Source organism: Panthera leo, chromosome B3 (assembly GCF_018350215.1).
Source record: "Panthera leo isolate Ple1 chromosome B3, P.leo_Ple1_pat1.1, whole genome shotgun sequence".
NCBI lineage: Eukaryota > Metazoa > Chordata > Mammalia > Carnivora > Felidae > Panthera > Panthera leo.
In genome coordinates this window covers 110,306,450-110,315,884 of record NC_056684.1, presented here as the reverse complement: position 1 = coordinate 110,315,884, position 9,435 = coordinate 110,306,450, and the positions used below count along the sequence as shown (strand labels likewise).

Genomic DNA, 9,435 nt, shown 5'->3' with positions numbered 1-9,435 from the left:
TGGCTCTTGTTTCAGGCACCTGCATGCACAAAAAGCAACTTGTTCCATACTAAGGCTATTGTCAGAGGACAACTCCTGCCCCAGTGTTTACTTTATACTTAACCCCAGAATATAGTTTGTATTCTGCTGGAATATTCCGGTGGATTTTTACTTGAACACTTAAGCCAAGCCTAAGGAGTCTGGATACACTGGGTACACCAGACCTGTCTGGTTTCTTTATTAAAAGGAGGGAGAAAGTTTACCCAGATCTTCTCCTCTTAAATTATTGGTAATTCAAAGCAGGAATCTCATCTGAGAATTAGACAAGACTGACTTAGACACACTTCACCTCATACTAATCTCCTAAAGACCAACATGTTTAAAACTGTAAGAAGGGAAAAGTAAAAACTCCAAGACAGTAATTTTGACATCGATTTCAGCTTTACTTTAAATTTGTATTTATGCATTTGTTTGCAAAAAGTATGCCTGTCCTTAACGTTACTAAACGCTCATTTTAATCTTAAAGTAGTACATAAAAATAAACAATTCAAGCTTCTATATGTTTTATTGTTACCAAGCTTCCACAGAACTTGTGTGCAAACTTCAGGTTTCTCATTTCAAATAAATCTCCATGCACAAACTAAGCTACTCAAAAATGCTCAAGTCAGCAAACACCCAAAATGCGTTAAAGAGAAACCTCAAATAAAGGTTTTAAAAATCAAACTGTAGAACTAACCTTTTATAGTTAAACTAAGTTGTTGCACCCTTCCTTTTATATGCATACACGGGCTAAAGACTTCCAGCAACAGACCTCAGACTTGGCACAAAGGCATTTCAAAGGGGGGAAAGAAACAGAAGAAAAAAAAGAGAAAGGAAAAGAGGTTTACGCTGACTCGAGTGCAAGCTTAGTCCACTTCCTCGATGGTCGGTCCCCCGGAGGCTCCAGAACCGCCGCCGCTGCCGCCGCCGCCAGGACCGCCTTGGTAAAGTTTGCTGATGATGGGGTTGCACACTCTTTCGAGCTCTTTCTGCTTGTGTTCATACTCATCTTTCTCCGCCATCTGGTTTCTGTCGAGCCAGTTGATCACCTCCTGACACTTGTCGAGGATCTTGTTTTTGTCCTGCTCGCTAATCTTGCCCCTCAGCTTCTCGTCTTCCACCGTCTGCTTGATGTTGTAGGTATAGGACTCTACCGCATTTTTGGCGGCGACCCGGTCACGATTGGCCTCATCTTCCGACTTGTACCGCTCCGCTTCCTGCACCATCCGGTCAATGTCGTCCTTGCTCAGACGACCCTTGTCGTTGGTAATGGTGATTTTGTTTTCTTTACCGGTGCTCTTGTCAGCGGCGGTGACGTTGAGGATGCCGTTGGCGTCGATGTCGAAGGTTACCTCGATCTGGGGGACCCCGCGGGGCGCGGGGGGAATCCCGGTCAGGTCGAACTTGCCCAGCAGGTTATTGTCCTTGGTCATGGCCCGTTCGCCCTCGTACACCTGCACCAGCACGCTGCTCTGGTTGTCAGAGTAGGTGGTGAAGGTCTGCGTCTGCTTGGTAGGGATCGTGGTGTTTCTCTTGATGAGCGGGGTCATGACGCCGCCAGCCGTCTCAATGCCCAGCGACAACGGGGTCACGTCGAGCAGCAGGAGGTCCTGCACGTTCTCTGACTTGTCCCCGATGAGAATGGCCGCCTGCACCGCGGCCCCGTAGGCCACCGCCTCGTCGGGGTTGATGCTCTTGTTCAGCTCCTTGCCGTTGAAGAAATCCTGCAGCAGCTTCTGGATCTTGGGGATGCGGGTGGAGCCGCCCACCAGCACGATCTCCTGGATCTGGCCTTTGTCTAGCTTGGCGTCACGCAGCGCCTTCTCCACCGGCTCCAGGGTTCCGCGGAACAGGTCAGCGTTGAGCTCCTCGAAGCGGGCGCGGGTGATGGACGTGTAGAAGTCCACGCCCTCGTACAGCGAGTCGATCTCAATGCTCGCCTGCGTAGACGAGCTCAAGGTGCGCTTGGCGCGCTCGCAGGCGGTACGCAGTCGCCGCACAGCGCGCTTGTTGGGCCCAATGTCCTTCTTGTGCTTGCGCTTGAACTCCTCCGCCAGGTGGCTCACCATGCGGTTGTCGAAGTCCTCGCCGCCCAGGTGGGTGTCGCCGGCCGTGGACTTCACTTCGAAGATGCCGTCCTCGATGGTCAGGATGGACACGTCGAAGGTGCCGCCGCCCAGGTCAAAGATGAGCACGTTCTTCTCGCCGCCGGCGCAGCCCTTCTTGTCCAGGCCGTAGGCAATGGCCGCCGCGGTGGGCTCATTAATGATGCGCAGCACGTTGAGGCCCGTGATGGTGCCCGCGTCCTTGGTGGCCTGGCGCTGCGAGTCATTGAAATAGGCCGGGACCGTGATGACCGCGCTCTGCACCTTGCCTCCCAGGTAGGCTTCGGCGATCTCCTTCATCTTAGTGAGGACCATGGAGGAGATCTCCTCCGGGAAGAAGGTCTTGATCTCTCCCTTGTACTCCACCTGCACTTTGGGCTTTCCTCCCTCGCTCACCACCCTGAACGGCCAATGTTTCATGTCCGACTGCACCGTGGAGTCCTCGAACTTCCGTCCGATCAGCCTCTTGGCGTCGAAGATGGTGTTGGTGGGATTCATGGCCACCTGGTTCTTGGCGGCGTCGCCGATGAGGCGCTCGGTGTCGGTGAAGGCCACGTAGCTGGGGGTGGTGCGGTTGCCCTGGTCGTTGGCGATGATCTCCACCTTGCCATGTTGGAAGACCCCCACGCACGAGTAGGTGGTGCCCAGGTCGATGCCGATAGCCGGTCCGCGGGCAGACATCCTGACTGAAAGATAGGCAAGCGACGTTAGGCGACAACACCTAGGACAGAAAACCTGCGGCGTCAACTAACGGTCGCCTCGCACTAGACACCGCGAGCGCAGACACCGTCTCCCACTCCCCTTGCTCGGCTGCCTGCTCTTATAGCCGCCTCCCTGCCGCCTTCTGGAAACTACCGGAGCCAATCGGCTCCCAGGACCGCCCGCCACGGGCTTGCCTGGGTCGGAGTGACCCGTCCGTAGCCCAACAGATTTCTAGTTGGGTGAGGGGCGGGACCCCGGCCGGCGCTCAGAGGCGGGGGCGGCCGTTATGCAAATGAAGCCCCCGGACCGGGTCTCCCCAGCGGCCTCCAGCCGCCCTTCCACGCGCGCAGCCACCAGCTTAGGAGCGTTAGGCTCGCGCCCCCCGGCCAGGTGTAGGCGCTTTAGTTCGTTTTTTGCCTTTCCTAAGGCGGGATTCGTCAACGTCCGCTGGATCGGCAGGGCATGCAACCAATGAGCAGCTCGGACTCCCGAGTGGGTGGGGAAGGGAAAGCTGGGGCGTGGCGCAAGGAGGAGACGCGGAAGCGGAGTCGGGAGAGCAGAGCCACCTGAGCGCTTCGCTCAGTTCCTAAGACCTTAAATGCGTCTCAAAGCCGAGTATCCCAACCAATCTAACACGCTGGGGTGGGGGCAGTTCCTTCGGAGTTGGTTGCTCTAAGAAACTAGGTCCAGAGCCGGGTTTGGTTCTTTTTTTTCCTCCTGCGCCGTTCAAACGGAAGGGACTGGGAGTTGGCGTGGCCTGGGCGTGAGGGCGGCTTCCTCCGGCGGGGACAAAAAGAAATGACTTTGAAGTTCCTGAGACGGGACGTCGGCCTCCTGGAATTTTACTTCGCGTGCTTCGCAGCGTCTCTGTGGGTGTGAGCGCTCGATAAAAACCGCCTAGCGGGCGGGACAGCAGTAGCCCGCCGGTGCGACCTGAGAGGCCGACGGTTTTTCTGCCCGCGCGCGGGCGGCCTGCGCAGTTGGAGATCGGGAAGCGGCTGCGAGTCGTCCTCCCAGGGTTTAAACTTTCTCCACCTCGCTCTCCATTTTTCCTGCTTGTCCTGCCTCTTAGAGCTCCCTGATTTCGTCTCCCGGTTCTCTCCACTGCTTTCCTTATTTTCCGTTTTAAGTGCTTTATTCCCCAATTTGAGTTCTTCACCGGAAAAATCTATAAATTAATCAAAACCTGCACGTTGAAGCACCACTAAGTAACTTAGGCTGACGCCCCCCAAGATTCTCTCATCCCCAGCGTGAGCTTGCGCTGGTGTTTATGACCGAGTTTTGTTTATGACCCAGCTCAACTGAAATTGTTTTCTTTAGCTATGCTGACGTTACATTAGAGACCTAAACCCTCAGAGTAGGTAGATGAAAAAGGAATGTAATTCATTCTATTATGTTTAAGAGGAAATTGAGAATGGGTCTGGAAGTACTATCTGGCACCAGCTGATAGGAGGTAGAAGCAGATCCCTATATTTGGACTCTCGAAGGAAGACCGTAACCACATTGCTGTCACGAAAACAGCGGTAACACTTCACATTAGGGGGGAAAGCTGGAGACATTCAACGAGCTTTAACAGATACCTATTATGTGAGAGTAAAAAGACAAATGAAATGGGCTGTTTTTATGAAGTTAAGGCTCTAATAAAAAGATAAACGTAATTTGAGAGAAGTGCTATGGGAACACAAAGTAGGGGAACATCCGAACAGCGCAGGGTGTGTTGGTGAGGGCTTCCTGGAAGCGATGACACCGCTGAGCCAGGCGCTCAAGTTTGCCAGCAAAGAAAGGAGGGAGGGCCTTCTTTCCATGCGTTGTGGCATGGGCGGAGTTATGAGCAGCGTATGCTGAGGCAAATACAAGTTCTGGACAGAAGATTAGTGTCACTATAAGGAGAGGGACACAAGCACCAAATAGTCTCTTCGGGTGGACAGGATACATTTAGGAGCTTTACCTGTCATGATTTTTTTCCTGAGGCCATGGGAAGGGGGATCCAGGTTTTGAAGGAGGCTGGTAGTATAGAGCCCCTTTCAGATTTGGGTGAGACAATGCTGGAGAGGAGTTTTTGCCAAAAAAAACAAAACAGAACAAAACAAAACACACGTAGCTATCCGTGACCAAAAAGTAATGCTGACAGAACCCTATAAAATCAGTCAATGAATATTCCTTTCTTTTATCTACTTGTGTATGTCATTTCCAATTTTAAAAAATACATTTGCTATTTGTTAGTCTCATTGGTTACATAGGACACTGGTTTTAACCACAATTCCCATCTCTTTTTCTATGAAAGAAGTTGATTTGGGACTAGGAAACCTTTTGAAGAAAATATTAGGGAAACAAAATAAAACCAAAAAGTTTCTATTAAAGTTGCCTTGAATTGTGAGTACAGACCTCTTGATTTTATTCTTGGAAATTTTTGCCTTTTATGTAATTAAAAGGGGAGAGGGGAATTAGGGGGCTGGAAAGCAATACAAATTCTTTGTAGAACTGATGATACAGTGTGATTTAGAGACAGGATCTCAGCTACAACTGTGAAAGCAGAAAGAACAGTGAGAAACAAACTCATCAGATCTCTCGTGTTCAGACAGCCCTCATACACTTCCTTCAAGCAAAGCAAGGCTGCAAAAAATAAACATGCTAGTTCTTACAAGCACTAAAATTGCAGCTTCAGGAAGAGAGAGGTTCTTTTGTATAGTAACTATGTACTCTATGCATAGTTATTATAAATAAATCCTGCAGTCTAACTCCACATTCATCTTTAACACTGCTTTCCAAAACTACAATAGCAGTTTTATCTGTATTTTCAGTATTTATATATACTTTTTCTGCTCTTCTTACCTAGTATATCGATGTTTTATACTTTTTTTCAAGTAAATTCTACTCCCAACATGGGGCTTGAACTCAGGTCCCTGTGATCAAATCACATGCTCTACCAGCTGAACCAGCTGGATGTCCCTATGTTTTATACTTGAAATGGCATCTGAGTTTTTCCCAAATAGACGTAGTGTTTGCATTTTGATTTTATATGAAGTAAACATTTGTAGTCCTAGAACATTGTCATATATTGACTGTTCTCGGAATTTTTATATTGTTCCTTATTTGTATTGATTTTTTAAATTTGTTCCTTTCTCTTTGATGATTGTGGCTCATAATTCATTTAAAATGTAGCCCATTAAAAATGATCAAATTTGCAAATTTATAATCAAATAATATTCATCAATGCCAGCATTGATGCAGCCAAACAGGTAAATGCTGCTGGTGGGAATATAAATTAGTACACTCTTTCTGGAGGGCAATGTGACAAGATTTTTTTCTTTACCTTAAATATGATCATACCCTTCATTTAGCATTACTCTTTGTAGGGTTAATCTTAAGGAAATAATAGAACATACAGGCATATTATTTGTAATAACAACAATAATAAAAAGGAAATGGCTTAAATATCTGACAATAAGAAAATGATTACATGAAGTGTAATACATTCCTATGATGAATTATTACGTAACCATAAAATTGTGTACAAGAATTTTTAATGACATAGGAAAATGTTCCTGGTATAGTTAAATGGGAAAATAAGATCTAAGACTTTTGTATCCTATTCTGTATGTAGGATAATCTTACATATATTGAAAATGAATCAAAATTGATTATCTCTAGATGGTAGGATTGTCAATAATTTTTCTAAATTTTCCTGTAATTTTACAAGGATTTTTAAAGCTTGACTATTAACATTCAATTGAAACAAAGTTTGGTAGTTTACTATTTACATAGAAATCATTACTGATTTTCAACAAGGGAAAAATCTCTTTGGCAGATTATAAATACTGGGGTGTTTCAAATATTTTTAAAATCCAAAAACTGAAATTCTACACAGTCTGGAAAAAACAAGAGCTTCAACATATGTCAAACCCTCTAATTAATAATCCCCACCACCCAGAAGAATACCTGGAACACAGTAGTGATTCACTAGCTCAGTGTTTATGAAGAGCGGCCTGAGGCACATTATTTAACCAAAAACTGGGAAATAATAACTTCATTTTTTTTCCCATATAAGAAGAAGATTCTCTGCCTCTCTCTTACATTTCTGTACTAAATAATACTACCAGGACCAAAAATTGAAACAAATTCACATCTGAAAATACTTGTACTAGAGATACAAAGATGGGTAAGATTAAGTCTAGAACTATGTACCTGGGTAGTCAAGCCTGCCCTAAGGAGACTGAATAAGAAGAAATTTTTCCAGAATTACCGGTGGGGGGGGGGGGGGGGAAGCTTATGGATTTTCTGGAATCCTCTCAATCCCTACCCAGACACGACTTTCATAAAGGTTGTGGATTGTTTTGAGGAGTTAATGTTGGCCTGAAGAGAAAGTGTAGTAAGTAGCAGCCTGTAATTTGAGGGCCTACGAGCAAAGTGGAGCTGAACTGGTTATTTAAGATCTCTATAGGGGCGCCTGGGTGGCTCAGTCTGACTTCGGCTCAGGTCATGACCTCATGGTTTTGGGAAGTTTGAGTTTGAGCTGACAGCTTGGAGCCTGGAGCCTGCTTCAGATTCTGTCTCTCTCTCTCTGTCTCTGTCTCTGTCTCTGTCTCTCTCTCTCTGCCCCTCCCCTGCTTGCCCTATGTCTCTCTCCCTCTCTCAAGAATAAATAAACATTAAAAAACAAAACAAAATCTCTATAAATACTTCCATTTTATACTTCATTGGAAGTACCCTGTCCCCAAATTTTTATCCAATCACCTGTCACTATAGGAAAAATTTCACCATTTGCTCTTTTAGTCTTAAAAACCTGAGTCTTTAAAAGTTACAATTAAACTGCAGATACACTGTGGTCTGGAGGACATGTCCTGGTATGGAAAGCTAAGACCTGCACCTAGAAGAGAGTCTTTTCCAGAAAAGAAGTGAATCTGTGACAATAACACTAACTGGGCCTTACTTCAGTTCTGTACAGTGCTAGCTTTGAGGATAGAATCTTGTGGAATAGTCTGACTGACCCAATATTGTCGTAATTGTTAATACTTAACTAGATTCTGTGCAATTATGGCAATCATCTTTGGGAACTGGACTGCAATGAAGAGAATACACTTTGCCGATCACTTTGGGGGATGGGTGCAACTTTCATCTCTTAAGCTGAACATAGACAAAATGAATTATATTGGTAAGGAAGTTATTTCTCTGAATAAATTGTCATTTTGAAAATTAACCCTCTGAAAGAACTAAATACTATGTCAGTGCATTTTTTTATAAATGATTATTTCTTTTTTTATTTTAGGGAGAGAGAGAGCACGAGCGGGGAGAAGGGCAGAGGGAGAAAGAGAGAATTTTAAGCAGGCTCCATGCTCAGTGAGGAGCTCCATCCCATGACCGTGGGATCATGACCTGGGCCGAAATCAAGAGTTGGACGCTCAACCGACCAAGCCACCCAGGCACCCCTGTTATTCCTTTTTATATTATGAGGAAACCTAATTGATTTTTTGCCATCTGTGTTTTCCATAAGATAGTATGTTTACCATAAGATAGTACTTTTCTAATCATTCTATATAAAATAATCCAGGATTTGGCAATAAGAACTTTTTGTAGTTTTGCTTTGCATGCTTTTTTTTTTTTTTTAAGATTTTAAGTAATCTCTACCTGCAACCTGGGGCTCTAACTCACAACCTTGAGCTCAAGAGTCGCATGCTCTACAGACTCAGCCAGCCCGGTGTCCCTGCTTTGTGCACTTCTTAAGCTGCTCAGGAACACAATAATTAGCTGTCTCCGATATTTTATTATTTTTGTATTAGGGAATGGATGGGGTTGATAATAATTTTTCAGACAAGTAATTCTGTAAAAGAGCCAGGTTGAAGAAATACTGTATAAATAAAAGTAATATACAGACAGTTTAACTTCTGAACATAGAGGAGGAAATTTTATTAGGTAAAAGCAACGGATTAAGATATGTAACAAAAATTTTCCATGTAACTCAGTAACTCCATTTCATACTAACATACAGAAAATAATCACATTATAGAATGCATTTATATCACTTATAATTATTGTAATTCATTACAGTTATAGTTTAGTACAGTCAAAATTTAAGCCATGTTTCTTTTCTAAATCTACTTCTACAGTCATTATTTGTTGAGTCTCTACTGTATCGATCTGGCACCTTTAATTACAGGTAATCTTTTATCTTGTCTGTTTCCTACTTGTTATAAGTCTGCAGGTTCATATGCTTCCCAAGAGATTAGCTATAGTTTTTTACTTTGTTTTTGTTTTTTAGAATCTAACACTTGTCTAAACTTATTTCTCTTAAAGCAGTTGAATTCGTATGAACTCGAAGTCTTTATTTCTCCTATCCCTTCAGGCCCCTATACCCACTACCACATTCTAATTAACTTTCATTCTAATTAATTTTATCTAAGTTTTTGTTAGTCTAATTATTAGAAGGAATATTCAAGTTTTCATCCCACTTTATAGCTAGAGATTTTAAATGACTTAACTTTTGCATATACTATTATATATACTCTAAGTTAGATTTCTTTGTGTAATTCTTTACTAAAACATTTGAAGAAATAGGCATAAAAGCAAAATAAGCATTTCTGGAAATATATAACATCAGGATATTGCATAAGAA

General features: G+C 44.3%; 1 protein-coding gene and 1 non-coding gene across 2 annotated transcripts; one reads left to right on the top strand and one right to left on the bottom strand.

Annotated features, from left to right (window-relative positions):
- Positions 1–525: 525 nt before the first annotated feature.
- Positions 526–4,058, bottom strand: HSPA2 (heat shock protein family A (Hsp70) member 2). Its single transcript, XM_042943486.1, has 2 exons — positions 3,020–4,058; positions 526–2,809 (listed from the first exon to the last, which is right to left on the bottom strand). Exon 2 carries the CDS (start codon positions 2,802–2,804, stop codon positions 885–887), a length of 1,920 nt encoding a protein of 639 aa, XP_042799420.1. The 5' UTR covers positions 2,805–2,809; positions 3,020–4,058; the 3' UTR covers positions 526–884.
- Positions 4,059–7,849: 3,791 nt separating this feature from the next.
- On the top strand, positions 7,850–7,918 carry LOC122223488. Its single transcript, XR_006204354.1, has one exon. It is a non-coding gene; the product is annotated as a small nucleolar RNA SNORD2 (small nucleolar RNA).
- The last annotated feature ends 1,517 nt before the right edge of the window (positions 7,919–9,435 follow it).

What these genes read in the sequence shown, in the direction of transcription:
- HSPA2 (XM_042943486.1), bottom strand. Translation starts at nt 2,804, where the DNA reads ATGTCTGCCCGCGGACCGGCTATCGGCATCGACCTGGGCACCACCTAC.